Below are 17,500 nucleotides of genomic sequence, written 5' to 3'. Positions count from 1 at the left end.
GGCCGAGCTTCCGGAGCCTCCTGGCCGCTGAGCGGTAACACTTCCAGGGCTGCGCCTCCAGCAGCACAAGCTGGCTGAGCTCGGCCAGGCGGGAGAGCAGCCGCAGCAGGCCGGCGTCGCCGTGGTTGAGGTGCACCCACATGGTGACCGCCAGGCACAGCGTCAAGTGGAAGTGCGCGCACCCGCGCAGGCGCAGGTGCTCCCGCAGCGGCGCGCAGTCCCCGGTGATGTCCAGCGGGGTGAAGGTGACGCTGTCGGGGAGAGGGTTGCTGCGTGTGGCCCGCTGGATGAGGGCGTCGTCCAGGTCGACGCCCAGGAGGTGGACGTTTGATTGCGGGGTTTGCACCAGGTGCTTGTACAGTGCTACACTTAACTCCTGCCGTGTAGAAAAGCATAATAACAAACATTTCATAAATCATTTAACATGATGCACATTTTTAATTAACATGATCATATTTAATTAACATGATGCACATATTTAATTAACATGATGATAACAATGGGAGACCGGGCTTTCTGCTCCGCCGCTCCCAGTCTGTGGAACGCTCTCCCTGACCACCTGAGGGCACCACAGACTGTGGATGCTTTTAAAAAAGGTTTAAAAACACTTCTTTTTTTTTAAAAAAGCCTTTTTTTTTAGATATATGCATACAAGTTTTAACTATTTGGCTGTTCTAATTTTTATTTTTTATTATCTTTTTATTTTTATTTTTTTAATACTCTGTAGCACTTTGAGGTTGTTTACTCAATGTAAAGTGCTTTTTACAAATAAAATCTATTATTATTATTATTATATTTAATTAACATGATGCACATGTTTAATTAACATGTTGCACATGTTAAATTAACATGATGCTCATATTTAATTAACATGATGCATATATTTAATTAACATATTTAATGAACAAGATGCATGTTTCTACCCCGGTGTTGCAGCCCACTCTGTACCGAGGATGTCGTTGTGGCTTGTACAGCCCTTTGAGACACTTGTGATTTAGGGCTATATAAATAAACATTGATTGATTGATTGATGATCATATTTAATTAACATAATGCTCTTATTTAATTAACATGATGCACATGTTTAAATAACATGATGCACATGTTTAAATAACATGATGCATATATTTAATTAATGATCATATTTAATTAACATGATGATAATATTTAATTAACATGATGCACATGTTTAAATAACATAATGCACATATTTAATTAACATATTTAATGAACAAGATGCATGTTTCTACCCCGGTGTTGCAGCCCACGTCCAGCAGCAAGGTCGAGTGGCGGCCGTCCATGAAGCCTAAATCTGCGAGGAGCGTGGCGGGGATCAGACTCAGTCTGTTCTCCGGCGGGTTAAAAGTGTAATAATGAATAAAGTTGCCGTAAAGAGCCGCGCCGGGCTCGTCTAAGTCATTATGGCGGTCTAAGTCGTTACGAGCGTCTCTGCCACTCTCACACGTCGCCATTTTTAGTGGTGTTGCTTTGTTTTGTGCAACACTAAAATGCTTCCGGCTGGGTACACAACTTCCATTTTACACGTTCCCCCAACCTAGAACGGTAGTTCTAGTTTTTTTTTTAATTTTTAGATAAACGACTGTAACATAGAAATGTTTGTCAACATTATTGTGCTCCAGGTAAACTTTTTTATACATAAATTTCGATTTATGAATGGCCTTTATTTTCTAATTGGCTTACCGGGTTACAATTATCAATCAAATCTTGGACAATGATTAAGAGCACAAAAGCCCTTGAATTGATATACTCGTTAAAAACATTTAAAGTGATTTAGGTGTGTATATATATATATATATATATATATATATATATATATATATATATATATATATATATATATATATATATATATATATATATATATATATATATGTATATGTATATATATATATATGTAACGGGTATAAGAAATACTTTGATTATTTGAGTGAAATTCCGGCTAAAATATGTATATTGTTTTGTTATGCAATGAGAGGTCCAATTGCGCCATCTGCTGGTACCTAAAAGTCTGTAAATATGACCGGAAGCTATTAGCAGACTTCCTGTACTCTGTTAATGGTAAGCCACGTTCTGATATTGCGCTGCAAAATATTGTAAATGACACTAAAGCTAACGTGAGATTTATTGTGAGATACACAGTTATATAACAGCAGCTGAAATGCTATGTGGTGGAATTTTCGTTTTGAATTGGTGGTTGCTCACGTCAGATGTACTACTATTTTGCAAATTACTTTCCCCCTGTAGACATCGAAACCAGCGGAGGTGCTAACCACATATTGTGTGTATGTGCGTTCTGATCACTCATTGCAGGTAATAATTGTTGCACTATGTGCGTTTTATGTGCCAAAACGTTCCTATTTAAATGTGTATTGTTCGCCATTTTAACAACGTTGTTCTGTCATATTCGCTAGTCACCACTAGAGGGTGCTAAAATTCCATTTAATTATTTGTATCAGGTCTTGTCTTGTATTTTTCTATTTTCTATTTCATGAATATATAAAAAATGATGATGTTGGTTAAAACTTAAAAAGAATATGTTGTATTGAATTAATCGTAATACCAGCAAAATCGACTATAAAAATAGTTGGCGATTAATTTAGTCATCAATTCGTTGGATCTATGCTATGCGCATGCGCAGAGGCTTTTTTTATTTATTTATTTTTTTAGAAACCTTTATTTATAAACTGCAACATTTACAAACAGCTGAGAAACAATAATCAAAATAAGTATGGTGCCAGTATGCTGTTTTTTTTCCCAATAAAATACTGGAAAGGATAGAAATGTAGTTTGTCTCTTTTATCCGATTATTAATCGAAGTAATAATCGACAGATTAATCGATTGTCAAATTAGTTGTTAGTTGCAGCCCTTATATATATATATAGTATATATATAGTATATATATATATATATATATATATATATATATATATATATATATATATATATATATATATATATATATATATATATATATATATATATATATATATATATATATAATGTGTATATATATGTGCATATGTGTATATATATGGGTATATATATGTATATATGTACATGTGTTTATATATATATATATATATATGTGTATGTATATGGGTATATATATACTCTATGTATATTTATATGTATATATATACATATATGTATGTATATATATATATGTATGTATATATATGTGTATATATGTATATATATATATATATATATATATATATATATATATATATATATACACACACACACACACTCTCTTTTCCGGTTTGTACTTACCTACAGCCAGCTTCGATGACATAGCTCGCTAATGTTGTTCAAGCCTTTATCAGAATCCATCACAATTTCAAACATCGCTCTAACTTGACACCATCAATATAATATAATCACGTTGTCATGACTTCAATCCACCGAGTGTTTCAACGTAGTCAGCCAAAGATCTCACTCCTAGGCGTTAGATGGCGCTCTTCAATATCGCTAACAGGAAGCGCAGAAGAAGACAATGACCTCCTCGGCTTCCATACCGCACTAAAGCGTATGTTGGCGTCTTAGCTAAACACTAAAACAATACATGCAATCAACTGAGTGTTTTAATTCAAGTGGTTGAATGAAAAACTATTTGTGATCGCTATAAAGCGTTTTTTTTATATCTTTAGTAGTGTGTCGCTGCTGGAGAGGAAGCGTTGAAGACGACCGCCGCCTTATCGGCTTCCGTACCTTATGAAAGCTTGAAGCTAACTACGCTCGGTGCTGACATTGAAGGCACAACAACTCAACGCGGACTCTTTTCCACGAATAAAACGTAAGTGACTTTTATTGACTAAATAATCACTGCTTGCACTGTATTGTTAACACGTCCGCTCAAATGTTGCGACAATTGACAATACGTTGATAAGTGTTTCAGGAGGCGGAAATGTAATGTAGTCAACCTTTCTTTCATTTCTAATCATACCCGCTTGAAATATATTTCTACATGCTTAATATACCAAATAATAATAAGTGGTGCATTTATTTACCCCATCACGTCTCCACTCTTTACCACTCGGTGATCAATATAGTTGTATTTGATAATTTTTTTGTAATTAGCTATTTCCCCCCTCCACATCCCACCTCCCCGGATTGAAAATAACCAAATGTAAATAAGCCAATGTAAATAATGTAATGTATATACTTGTTCTTTTGCTATCTGAACTCACTTTGTTCTCTGCTCGCTGTACATATCCTACCAAGTTAGAACTACACTGTTTCAATGTCCATTTCTCAGATGATGCAATTGTTGATGACTAAAGTGCTGATATCAACCATCGATTGATTGAAACTTTTACTAGTAGATTGCACAGTACAGTACATATTCCGTACAATTGACCACTAATTGGTAACACCCCAATAAGTTTTTCAACTTGTTTAAGTCGGGGTCCACGTTAATCAATTCATGGTTACCCTCCACATCCCACCCCCCGGATTGTAAATAATGTAAATAATTCAATGTATATACCGTATTTTTCTGACTATAAGTCGCAGTTTTTTTTTCCATAGTATGGCCGGGGGTGCGACTTATACTCAGGAGCGACTTGTGTGTGAAATTATTAACACATGACCGTAAAATATCAAATAATATTATTGATCTCATCCACGTAAGAGACTAGACGTATAAGATTTCATGGGATTTAGCGATTAGGAGTGACAGATTGTTTGGTAAACGCAGTGGTTCTCAAATGGGGGGTACTTGAAGGTATGCCAAGGGGTACGTGAGATTTAAAAAAAAAATGTCTGTCAAAAAGAACTGTGAAAAGAAATGCAACGATGCAATATTCAGTGTTGACAGCTAGATTTTTTTTGGACATGTTCCATAAATATTGACGTTAAAGATTTCTTTTTTTGTGAAGAAATGTTTAGAATTAAGTTCATGAATCTCTATTACAGGGGTCTCCAACGCGGTGCCCGCGGGCACCAGGTAGCCCGTAAGGACCAGATGAGTAGCCCGCTGGCCTGTTCTAAAAATAGCTCAAATAGCAGCACTTACCAGTGAGCTGCCTCTATTTTTTAAATTCTATTCATTTACTAGCAAGCTGGTCTCGCTTTGCCCGACATTTTTAATTCTAAGAGAGACAAAACTCAAATAGAATTTGAAAATCCAAGAAAATATTTGAAAGACTTGGTCTTCATTTGTTTAAATAAATTCATTTATTTTTTTTACTTTGCTTCTTATAACTTTCAGAAAAACAATTTTAGAGAAAAAATACAACCTTAAAAATGATTTTAGGATTTTTAAACACATATACCTTTTTACCTTTTAAATTACTTCCTCTTCTTTACTGACTATTTAAAAAAATGTTCAAGTAAATTAATTTTTTTTATTGTAAAGAATAATAAATACATTTTAATTTAATTCTTCATTTTAGCTTCTGTTTTTTCGACGAAGAATATTTGTATAATATTTCTTTGAAGAATATTTCTTCAAATTTATTGTGATTAAAATTCAAAAAAATTATTCTGGAAAATCTGTAGAATCAAATTTAAATCTTATTTCAAAGTCTTTTGAATTTCTTTTAAAATTTTTGTTCTGGAAAATCTAGAAGAAATAATGATTTGTCTTTGTTAGAAATATAGCTTGGTCCAATTTTTTATATATTCTAACAAAGTGCAGATTGGATTTTAACCTATTTAAAACATGTCATCAAAATTCTAAAATTAATCTTAATCAGGAAAAATTACTAATGATGTTCCATAAATTATTTTTTCAAAAAGATTCGAATTTGCGAGTTTTTCTCTTCTTTTTTTCGGTTGAATTTTGAATTTTAAAGAGTTAAAATTGAAGATAAACTATGTTTCAAAATTCAATTGTCATTTTTTTCGTGTTTTCTCCTCTTTTAAACCGTTCAATTAAGTGTAAATATCATTAATTATTAATAATAACATAGAGTTAAAGGTAAATTGAGCAAATTGGCTATTTCTGGCAATTTATTGAAGTGTGTATCAAACTGGTAGCCCTTCGCATTAATCACTACCCAAGAAGTAGCTCTTGCTTTCAAAAAGGTTGGTCACCAACCCTGTTCTATTACAATCACCAAAGAGGGCACTTTAAGTTGATGATTGCTTCTATGTGTAGAAATCTTTATTTATAATTGAATCACTTGTTTATTTTTCAACAAGTTTTTAGTTATTTTTATATCTTTTTTTTCCAACTAGTTCAAGAAAGACCACAACAAATGAGCAATATTTTGCACTGTTATACAATTTAATAAATCAGAAACTGATGACATAGTGCTGTATTTTACTTCTTTATCTCTTTTTTTCAACCAAAAATGCTTTGCTCTGATTAGGGGGTACTTGAATTTTAAAAAATGTTCACAGGGGGTACATCACTGACAAAAGGTTGAGAACCAATGGGTAAACGTATAGCACGTTCTATACGTTATAGTTATTTGAATGACTCTTACCATAATATGTTACGTTTACATACCAGTTGGTTATTTATGCCTCATATAACGTACACTTATTCAGCCTGTTGTTCACTATTCTTTAGACATTTTAAATTGCCTTTCAAATGTCTATTCTTGCTGTTGGCTTTTATCAAATACATTTCACCAAAAAATGCGACTTATACTCCAGTGCAACTTATTTATGTTTTTTTCCTTCTGTATTATGCATTTTCGACCGGTGCGACTTATACTCCGGAGCGATTTATACTCTGGTACTCTGATGATTAACTTGTGTGATGACTGTATTATGCTGATAGTATATATTTGTACCATGAATTGATTAACGTGGACCCCGACTTAAATAAGTTGAAAAACTTATTGGGGTGTTACCATTTAGTGGTCAATTGTACGGAATATGTACTGTACTGTGCAATCTACTAATAAAAGTTTCGATCAATCAATCAATCGAGAAGCACATTTATCCTACATAGTATTACCTTTTACTTCTTTGTTCTAGACCAGAGCTGGGCAAATATTTAGACTCGGGGGCCACATTTAGAGAAAAAATGTGTCTGGGGGGGGGCAATGTGTATGTGTGTATAAATTATATATATCCACATTTACCTGTAAAAATCTGCTGTTCAGTATGTGTGTTTGGGTCAGAGGTGGGTAGCGTAGCCAGAAATTGTACTCAAGTAAGTACTGTTACTTTAGAGATTTATTACTCAAGTAAAAGTAAGGAGTAGTCACCCAAATATTCACTTGAGTAAAAGTAAAAAGTATGTTGAGAAAAAACTACTCAAGTACTGAGTAACTGATGAGTAACCTGTTCGTTTAATGATGACCGCAACAAATAATGCACAAAAACATAAAAATAGCAATGAGCAAATTCAGAGCCAGGAATATCTCTTAAGCGACTAAAACAATAATATATATTAAATAATAATACATTAACATTAAAAAAAATTAAGGCAAATTGAGCCACAATAACTTAACAGCACCATAGGCTCAGTAGGCAGACATTACAAAGGAAAATAACAAGTTAGCCTTTACGCAAACCATAAACTGATAGGTGTGGGCTGCACCTGGGAACACACTGTGCACTTTTGATTGGTGTTTGTATGTATGCGTGTATGCGTGTGTGTGTGTGTGTGTGTGTGTGTGTGTGTGTGTGTGTGTGTGTGTGTGTGTGTGTGTGTGTGTGTCTATGAGGCTGCAGTGCGTTAATAAATGTCCCCACACGATGTACATTTGACAGTGATTCATAGCAGGGAAGCTAACATCAGCCTGCGGTGACAGCCAAAATATCTACTAACGTTACTTACCGCCATGTGCTTCCTCAAATTTGACATTGAGTTCATGTAAGCTTAAAGGCCTACTGAAATGAATTTTTTTTATTTAAACGGGGATAGCAGATCTATTCTATGTGTCATACTTGATCATTTCGCGATATTGCCATATTTTTGCTGAAAGGATTTAGTATAGAACAACGACGATAAAGATTGCAACTTTTGGTATCTGATAAAAAAAAGGCTTGCACCTACCGGAAGTAGCGTGACGTAGTCAGTTGAACATATACGCAAAGTTCCCTATTGTTTACAATGATGGCCGCATGAAGTGAGAGAGATTCGGACCGAGAAAGCGACAATTTCCCCATTAATTTGAGCGAGGATGAAAGATTTGTGGATGAGTAAAGTGCAAGTGAAGGACTAGTGGGGAGTTGAAGCTATTCAGATAGGGAAGATGCTGTGAGAGCCGGGGGTGACCTGATATTCAGCTGGGAATGACTACAACAGTAAATAAACACAAGACATATATATACTCTATTAGCCACAACACAACCAGGCTTATATTTAATATGCCACAAATTAATCCTGCATAAAAACACCTGCGTGTTTGTTATGCTAGCTCCTAGCTCCTCTGCTAGCTCCTAGCTCCATAGAACACGCCAATACAATTCAAACACCTGATCAACACACACAATCACTCAGCCCAAAAGACCGTTTACCTAACCCAAGGTTCATAAAGCTTATATATTTTTAAAAAGTTACGTACGTGATGCGCACATACGGTCAAGTTATCGAATGTTTAGCAGCCAAGGCTGCATACTCACGGTACCTGATATTCAGCTGGGAATGACTACAACAGTAAATAAACACAAGACATATATATACTCTATTAGCCACAACACAACCAGGCTTATATTTAATATGCCACAAATTAATCCTGCATAATAACACCTGCGTGTTTGTTATGCTAGCTCCTAGCTCCTCTGCTAGCTCCTAGCTCCATAGAACACGCCAATACAATTCAAACACCCGATCAACACACACAATCACTCAGCCCAAAAGACCGTTCACCTAACCCAAGGTTCATAAAGCTTATATATTTTTAAAAAGTTACGTACGTGACGCGCACGTACGGTACGGTACGTGTTATGCTAGCTCCTAGCTCCTCTGCTAGCTCCTAGCTCCATAGAACACGCCAATACAATTCAAACACATGATCAACACACACAATCACTCAGCCCAAAAGACCGTTCACCTAACCCAAGGTTCATAAAGCTTATATATTTAAAAAAAGTTACGTACATACGCAAAAAAAAGCCAAAGCTGCATACTCACAGTAGCACGTCTGCGTCTTTGTCATCCAAATCAAAGTAATCCTGGTAAGAGTCTGTGTTGTCCCAGTTCTCTACAGGCGTCTGTGTATCCAAATCAAAAGTCCTCCTGGTTAGAGTCTCTGTTATCCGAGTTCTTCCATCTTGACTGCATCTTTCGGGAATGTAAACAAAGAAGCGCCGGCTGTGTACTGTTGTGGCTGACTACGTTCGAAAAATACGTCCATTTCGCACCGACAACTTTCTTCTTTGCTTGCTCGGCTTCCTTCTCCATAATGCAATGAACATGATTGAAACAGATTCACGAACACAGATGTCCAGAATACTGTGGAATTATGAAATGAAAACAGAGCTTTTTCGTATCGGCTTCAATGTGGAAGGCATACCCGTGTTCGTCGGGCTACGTCACACGCATACGTCATCCTCAGAGGCGTTTCGAACCGGAAGTTTAGCGGCAAATTTAAAATGTCACTTTATAAGTTAACCCGGCCGTATTGGCATGTGTTATAATGTTAAGATTTCATCATTGATATATAAACTATCAGACTGCGTGGTCGGTAGTAGTGGCTTTCAGTAGGCCTTTAAGCTTGTTGTTGTTTTGCCGCTGAAACTTTGTCATGTGACCGCCCGGCTCTGTTTGATTGGTGAAACGCAGTCAAACGTCACCAGTGACTGCATTTGATTGGTGACACGCAGGCATGCGATAGATGCTACTTTGAAGGAAGGTCTGTCTGACAAACCAAAACAAACACAGCGTGCATTAACAGATGGATAAAAATCAGTAGCGAGTAGCGAGCTGAATGTAGATAAATGGAGCGGAGTAAAAGTAGCGTTTCTTCTCTATAAATATACTCAAGTAAAAGTATGTTGCATTAAAACTACTCTTAGAAGTACAATTTATCCCAAAAGTTACTCAAGTAGATGTAACGGAGTAAATGTAGCGCGTTACTACCCACCTCTGAGCAACACTAATACCAAAAGTCACAATGTCCGATAGAATTCTAAACAAGTTATGACAGACCACCTCAAAAAAATGGAATGGAATTTTACAGTTTTTTTACTGAATGGGACACCCAAAATGTACATTAAAATAAAGAAAGTGGGATTTACAATATTAACTATGAACAATAAAACACTGAATATTAACAACATATGAACGTCACTTCACTTTTACTTCTCAGACCAGCTCCTCCACATCTAAAAATGTAACAAACAGCAAAATATGAATGCAAAGTGTAATAAACACCTACAACATGATATTATCTAAGGGGTGTAACGGTACACAAAAATTTCGGTTCGGTACGTACCTCTGTTTAATACGGTTAGTATTACCGTACTAAAAATAAAATTACCAAAATAACTGCATTTTGATGAATTGATGGACTGACTAGCATTAGCTTGCTAGCTAGCTTAAATGATAACATGAAAACAAGAGACATAGCCGTCTTTCCATATTAGGAAAAGACATACCCCAATTTTAAATGTACATAAACACATTACTGTCTTAACGACTAGGATATTTACATTGAACATAAAAACTGTGCAGTCTTTGCAAAAGCTCGGTTGGTGGAGGGGCCGTGCCAGCAACTTGAGGGTTCCAGGTCCGATTCCCGCTCCCGCCATCCTTTAGTCATTGCCGTTGTGTCCTTGGGCAAGACACTTTACCCACCTGCTCCCAGTGCCACCCACACTGGTTTAAATGTAACTATTTATATAGAAAAAGCTCTATATAAATATAATTCACTTCACAGTGTCAAGTAGTGATGCGCTGATTGATACTGAAATATCGATATTGCTGATACTAGACCTTTATGCTCTAATATTGATTCTCAACTCAAAATATTGCTACTTTAGAGTCTGTAGTTAGATTAGATTAGATTTAGATGTATTGGTCCTCGTTGGGGAAATTAATTTTCACTGCCGTACATTTAAACAATAGACATTACACATCAGGAAACAAAAAGACATCATACATGACCAACACATTTACAGGCTTGTCAGACAGGTCGGCCGGGCCTGCTGTTAATTAAGGGCGGCTGTAGCTGCAGGGTTAAGGCTTTTCCTTGTCCTCAGGGACATCTAAACCTTTTCCACCAAGGGCCGCATACTGAAAAGTGAAAGTATGCACATTGATATTTTTTTATTAAAAAAATATACTAAAAAACGATTTCAGCTTTGTATTATAGGTGACTAAGTGTATTATTATTATTAGTTCGAACATTTCATTTTTTTCTCATTACACAGATTTTTTTGCTCTTTTTTTCTTCCATTTTTACTTTTTCCCCCCAACTGTAATAATAAAATAAAAATAATATGGTTGTGTAACAACAAAAATTCTGTCTTTACGAGAATATTAATGTCAAGTTACATATTTAACCGTGTTTATTATTGTAATTTTTCTAATTAATACACAAGTTAGTATAATTTTTAAAAATGTATTTCCTAACTAAACTTTGTTTATATTTTAAGTATATTTTATTTATTATTTGAAATACACAGCTTTTTAACTTTCAGTAGACAAATGAGGACATTTTCCCAGCATTGTCGCACATCACTAGTGTCAAGTTGAAACGGACACAGGTGTTTTTTAACAGGAAGTGACCTCGCGTGACGTCACATAAACCGGAAGTGAAGCAATTGAATAAAACATTAAAAAAAAAACGTTTACAAATTAAAATGGAAGATAGACATATTTAAACACTGAAAATACAAACAATATGGCTCTTATGAAGCAAACAATATTAAATCTGTCCACTAAGTGTTTGTGTGTCAATGTATTTATTAGGGGTGTAACGGTACGTGTATTTGTATTGAACCGTTTCGGTACGGGGGTTTCGGTTCAGTTCGGAGGTGTACCGAACGAGTTTCCACACGAACATATTAAGTAGCCGCCTAAGTTAAAGTCTTACAAGCTGCTCCGCTTCCTCTGTCTCTGTCAGTCCTCTACACAGCACCCAGCATTGTCACACCCACACAACCATCTGATTGGTTACACACAGAGCGGTAACAGCCAATCAGCAGTGCGTATTCAGAGCGCATGTAGTCAGTGCTTCTGCGGTGGGGTTAGCACATGGGTGTTTAGCAGGTAAGCATCAGGCAGCGGACTCTCCCCAAATTATAATAGTTAACTACTAGTAACATCACTATGAGCCCGTCGGCGTTCTAGAAACAAACGGCAGCTCAGCTCGCTCGCAATCCTGGCTTGAGGTGAAGGATAATTAGCTTTTAGCGTAACGTTAGCTCATTTTGCGGTGTGTGTGTGTTACGGACAGCAAAGCCCTGTATGTCTGTTATTTCACTTGACCTTTTTCTGTGTTGATTGAGCTGTGTTGAAGCAGCAAAAAAGGACATTATGTTAAATGAAGAGTTTCTGTCCTGATAGTTGATATAATAATGTAAGTGCATCATTAAGCCTACATGAACTCCATGGTGTTCAGGGATGAATAGTCTCTCCTATTGCCATTGTACTATTTTTTCAGCTATAGTTCCATGAATCATTAGTAATAGAGCAGCCTAGTTTTGAATGGCAGGGTCCCTGCTATCACATGTTGATAAGAATATAACATTTACATAATAAAAATCAACTACAGGCTTCCTAAATGCTGTAATAAATTAAGCATAATGAGTTGACTTGAAACTTTTTATATGTAGAAGACAAGTTTTGTCATTGTATTTAATCTGAGCAACAACTTGAGGCAGTTTAATGTTGATTAACGTGGGCAGAATTATTATAGTGTTCCAAATGTTAAAAGAATAAAGTCATTGTTTACAAATTTGGTAAATAAATAACCCAAAAATGTATATTTTGTTGTTTTCTTACTGTACCGAAAATGAACCGAACCGTGACCTCTAAACCGAGGTACGTACCGAAGCAACATTTTTGTGTACCATTACACCCCTAGTATTTATTAAAGATTTTAGTGTGTGTATTATTGAACAATATTAGGGTAATAATAATAATAACAGCTCACAGAAAGTGTGATATGAAATATTGATATTGCCACGTCCCTAGATACGTCAGAGTTGTATTTCACTATTTCTCTTTCCTTTCAGAGGCCGTCGCCATGGTAACGGCCAAGCGCCTCGCCGACATCGGCTACCGGGCCTTTTCGGGCTCCATGATGCTGCTGACCGTCTACGGCGGCTACCTGTGCGCCATGCGGGGCTACCGCTTCATGCAGAAGCAGAAGCGGCTCCAGCTGGCCGCCGAAAACCAGGACCCGGAAGTCATTAAGGACTGATTGGCACCCCCCCCCCCCCCCCCTCTATTTCCTGCAGGACATTGGGATGCAATGCAGTTGTTTGTAGCACAGCAGCTTTCAACAGGGAAATAAATGTATATGTATGTGCCTGACACCTGTACAGGTAGCCACTAAGTCATCCAACAATAAGAATAAGAATAAAAAAATCCCGAAACACGCTAAGTTCGATGACGTCACTACACCGAGATCTCCCGACGTATCAGTTTTTTTGTTTTTAACGTGTGACCTCTGCATCGTCCCTTCACCGACGGCGAGCGTTTTATTTACTCGAAAAGGTCACGCATGATGCGAGCAGTCGCCGTGGTTCTGAGGCCGGCTCCTGGCGGCGCAGTGGCCGTTGGCGCCGTTCTCCTCCCGCGGCGACTCGTCCTCGGAGCTGCTCTCCACGTCGCTGCGCACGTCGCTGCACACCTTTTGAGACATACCCGAGAGCTCACACTCAGGGTGACCACAAGGGGGCGCCTCTCACTGGCCAGACATTTGTCAACGCTTGTCAAGACTTGCAGGAAGAAGCGAGAGAGAGAGAAGGAAGAACCGGGAGGACAAAGACGGGAGTGAAGGAAAGATGGCACGCAGAAGACCACCCAAACGGCTTCTTCTGCAGAGAAAAAGACGTGGAATAAACAAACAAGCGCAGAAGCAGAATAAAAGTCGGGACCCCAAAAGGGTCATGCAAATGTATGCTAATTAAACGATGACATAATTTGATCTAATATAAAAAATATATAATTTTGTTTAGGGCTGAAGTGGATTGAGAGATTTAGGCAAAACAAATATAACTTAAATGTTTTAATTTTCTACAAAAATGACTTTTACGTCCTGGAATAACAAATGTTAAACATTCATTTAAAATTCAGGTATAAATAAAATACAAATATAACATGTATTTACTGAAAGTACACAACCAGTCAGCCTTTATCCCCTGAGGGTCAAAGGTGAACTTTTTAATTACAGCCAATGAATGTGGTCATAATTAACATTTCTGCATGTAAATATCATGTATAATGCTGGAATCTAAACATTCCCATTTATTGTTTTATTGACGTGTTTGTCGTGGACTACCACAGGGGTTCTTTACCTTTTTGACCTCGCAGCCCAACTTTTCTACTACATAGGGGCCCACTGAATTATTCATCTTAGTCTTGTTTTTAGTTATATTTAACCTACTTACAGTTTAATGTAAACCTTGTCAAATGATATGCGTTAATCACAAAGGTTATTATCAAGGCTTAGGTCAGACTGATTACAAAAATAAATATATTGCAAAAGAAGGGATGACAAATACTGATGAAAAATAAATGTATATACTATTATGTAGTGCATAATAATAAATAATATAAATAAATATATATATATATATCAATAAAATAATTACTTCATAAAAAATTTGAACTAAATTAAGAATAATAGATTTTTCTTAAATAAACTGTCAAAATGAAAATACAGATTCACCAATTTAGTCATAATTTTTTGCGCTTTCAGTGTTTCCCATAAACTGCCAAGATACCTGTGGCGGTGGGGGCGTGGCTATGGGCGTGGTCACCATGACGTCATCGAGTAATTTGCATAATTTACTACAATGATATGATTTTCTCTAAAAATGTATACTTACTAATTAATAATAACAGTTTTGTTTTAAACGTCCATCCATCCATCCATTTTACAATATAATTACAACACTTTATGTACATATTTATATACAGATTTGAACAATAACTTATTCACTGAAATATATTTATTAATTGTGGTTCTTACAAAAAATATATCTTATAAAATATAAAAGCTAAAATGTCTCTTAAAGCTCTGCCCCTTTAATTAGTGCATACTAAATAATTTAACTTTAGCCTACTACTACAACCATATTATTTACCAGCAACATAAAGTGAAACAGAGGCAGAGGTGTCCTGCCACAGTCAGTAACAAATAAACAGAAAACAGTAGTGGTCAAATACAAATAAGGCAACAAGACAAGTATCCTACACTTCTCTTTTGTAAAGTAAATGTGAACAGCCTATATGGGCATCTACATCAACTATATGATTTGCCTGAGAAGCTGGACAGGACAAAAAAATAAAAAAATATTTTTTATTTGTGGCGGACGTAATTCTTTCGTGAATGTGTGGGAAACATTGGCTTTAGAAACCTCTCTATGACTATAGCTCCGAACTTCTTCTGTTTGTTTGATGTTGTCATTCCTGCCACAAGTGGTAGAAAAGTGTATTACAACTGCAGCCCCTATGGACCACAGCTGAGAAACACGTATTGTGCCTAACAGTAAATATATCCAAACACTTAAAGTCAAATACAAATAAGGGAAGAGAAGTACCCAACACTTCTCTTTTTTTTTTAAAGTAAATGTGTAGAGCAGATGATCATCAACTATATGACTGAGTAGGTCGGGAGTTCAAACCCCGGCCGAGTCATACCTAAGACTATACAAATGGGAGCCATTACCTCCCTGCTTGGCACTCAGCATAAAAGGGTTGGAATTGGGGGTTAAATCCCCAAAATGATTCCCGAGCGCGGCCACAGCTGCTGCTCACTTCTCCCCTCACCTCCCAGGGGGTGTAACAAGGGCATGGGTCAAATGCAGAGGTTAATTTCACCACACCTAGTGTGTGTGACTATCAGTGGTACTTTAACTTTTTAATAACTAAAAGAACATGAAGATATGTCTTTGAAAACAGCTTGTTTTATAGCTTATTACGCCAATTAGAAAATGACACCACCACCACAAATAGATTGCAGTCCTGTTGTTAACTTTATTTACTCGAAAACATTTCTACTCGGGTGTTGGTGTGAAACTGGTTTAGTTCAACTTTAGTTCACGATCAGCGGGTTAAACGCTGTCTTAACACTGTTCAACTTCTTTTTACACTTGCATGACCAACTCCACCACTTTTGGGGCCCTCCTACTTTAGACTGCCTGTCGTTTTTTGAGGGGCGGAAAAAGAGCTGGTAACTACGGAGGGGTGTTTGTGTGCAGTGACCCACCTTGCCCCTTAGGACGGCCTTGATGGCGATGCGTGCGATGAGGTAAGACCAGATGACGTGCAGCACCTGCAGCACCAGCAGTAACACGTTGAAGAGCCACCACGACGGGAAGGGGCCGACTATAGCCCAACTCTCGAACATGGTGGAGTTCAGCACCCTACAACACACACACACACACACACACACACACACACACACACACACACACACACACACACACACACACACACACACACACACACACACACACACAGGAGTGTGTAAGTAGAGGTTCTAATGACGCCAAGGTTTTGTGACCTCAATGAGAGGTTTGGATTTCACACGGCGGGACACGGGATATGCTTGATCACGTTGCAGTCACATTGTCACTGGAGATGTTCTCACGCGGTGCAGTGGACGACTAGAACAGGCAGCGCTGTAGACCACCACCACGTATGTCACTGGGCGTCTGTCAACGCTAAATCAACAAGTAATTGGGTTTATAAATGTGTCTTGATTATGAGAAATCCATCGTGGATTAGTCGTGTCTTGAAATAATGGGAGGCAAAAACAAGTGCAGTACCTTCCTGCAACCAGCAGAGGCGATGATACGGAAACAGGTTTACAGACCAGTCAATTCAAGTCATATATAACTTATAAATTATTTTTTTCCTATGCTTTGAACTCTGCAGCTTATAAAACGGTGCGACTCATTTATAGATTTTCCTTTGCTGATGGCCATAATGCAAATAGTTTTTTTTAGAAAAACAATTGTCGTATTGTGCTACGGCGCCATGTCTTGGACGAGTTTGCTCACTGCGGGTGCTGCAGTGAGCAAACTAGCCGTACACAGCGTTTCTACTTATATGGATTCTTTATTAATCACTCCCAGCAACGTTTGTACGTTTTACAATATAACTACAACAATTCATACTTACTAAACCGTCCCATGTAGGAGTGTTTTCATGCATATTTGTACACTATCGTAATATAATGAACCTAGCCTTGTTTGCAAATGCTAACAAGTTTACCAGTGTTAGTATTATTAACTTGCAATGGCATTCTTTTTGTATTGTTTCAGTTTCACAAATTCAAAAGTTTGGACACACCTCCTCACTCAATGGGTTTTCTTTATTTTCATGACTATTTACATTGTAGATTGTCACTGAAGGCATCAAAACTATGAATGAACACATGTGGAGTTATG

The 17,500-nt window shown here is 37.0% G+C and overlaps 3 protein-coding genes across 12 annotated transcripts in view; 1 reads left to right on the top strand and 2 right to left on the bottom strand.

Annotated features, from left to right (window-relative positions):
* Positions 1 to 1,493, bottom strand: part of LOC133643397 (pre-miRNA 5'-monophosphate methyltransferase) — a 1,736-nt gene extending 243 nt beyond the window's left edge. Inside the window, exons 1-2 of the mRNA XM_062037952.1 lie at positions 1,251 to 1,493; positions 1 to 376 (exon numbers count right to left, since the gene is read on the bottom strand). The exon at positions 1 to 376 is cut by the window's left edge and continues 243 nt beyond it. Coding sequence (XP_061893936.1) covers positions 1 to 376; positions 1,251 to 1,472 — 598 coding nt within the window. The 5' untranslated portion in view covers positions 1,473 to 1,493. The remainder of the gene's footprint in view (positions 377 to 1,250) is intronic.
* A 566-nt stretch (positions 1,494 to 2,059) lies between these two features.
* Positions 2,060 to 15,427, top strand: LOC133643400 (cytochrome c oxidase assembly protein COX14 homolog). Of its 3 annotated transcripts, XM_062037953.1 has the most exons (4): positions 2,060 to 2,079; positions 2,266 to 2,331; positions 3,673 to 3,818; positions 13,112 to 15,423. In XM_062037953.1, exon 4 carries the CDS (start codon positions 13,123 to 13,125, stop codon positions 13,297 to 13,299), a length of 177 nt encoding a protein of 58 aa, XP_061893937.1. In that variant the 5' UTR covers positions 2,060 to 2,079; positions 2,266 to 2,331; positions 3,673 to 3,818; positions 13,112 to 13,122; the 3' UTR covers positions 13,300 to 15,423. The 3 variants fall into 3 exon arrangements, with proteins under 3 accessions (XP_061893937.1, XP_061893939.1, XP_061893938.1); XM_062037954.1 differs by lacking the exons at positions 2,060 to 2,079; positions 2,266 to 2,331 and adding an exon at positions 3,456 to 3,551; XM_062037955.1 differs by lacking the exons at positions 2,060 to 2,079; positions 3,673 to 3,818 and having other exon boundaries at positions 2,279 to 2,331; positions 13,112 to 15,427.
* cers5 (ceramide synthase 5) overlaps positions 13,296 to 17,500 on the bottom strand; it is a 55,841-nt gene continuing 51,636 nt past the window's right edge. For 6 of the 8 annotated variants that reach the window (XM_062037944.1, XM_062037946.1, XM_062037947.1 and 3 more), the window contains 2 exons: positions 16,315 to 16,471; positions 13,296 to 13,731 (listed from right to left, as the gene is read on the bottom strand). In XM_062037944.1, the coding sequence (XP_061893928.1) occupies positions 13,597 to 13,731; positions 16,315 to 16,471 (292 nt within the window). In that variant the 3' untranslated portion in view covers positions 13,296 to 13,596. Of the gene's footprint in view, positions 13,919 to 16,086; positions 16,247 to 16,314; positions 16,472 to 17,500 lie in introns of those variants that run through there. The other 2 variants (XM_062037945.1, XM_062037948.1) reach the window with 2 other exon arrangements.

The sequence above is a fragment of the Entelurus aequoreus genome, linkage group LG26, assembly GCF_033978785.1.
Source record: "Entelurus aequoreus isolate RoL-2023_Sb linkage group LG26, RoL_Eaeq_v1.1, whole genome shotgun sequence".
Taxonomy (NCBI): domain Eukaryota; kingdom Metazoa; phylum Chordata; class Actinopteri; order Syngnathiformes; family Syngnathidae; genus Entelurus; species Entelurus aequoreus.
Note: the sequence above shows the minus strand (reverse complement) of the source record. Positions and strands in the feature narration are given on the sequence as shown.

What these genes read in the sequence shown, in the direction of transcription:
- LOC133643400 (XM_062037955.1), top strand. Translation starts at nt 13,123, where the DNA reads ATGGTAACGGCCAAGCGCCTCGCCGACATCGGCTACCGGGCCTTTTCG.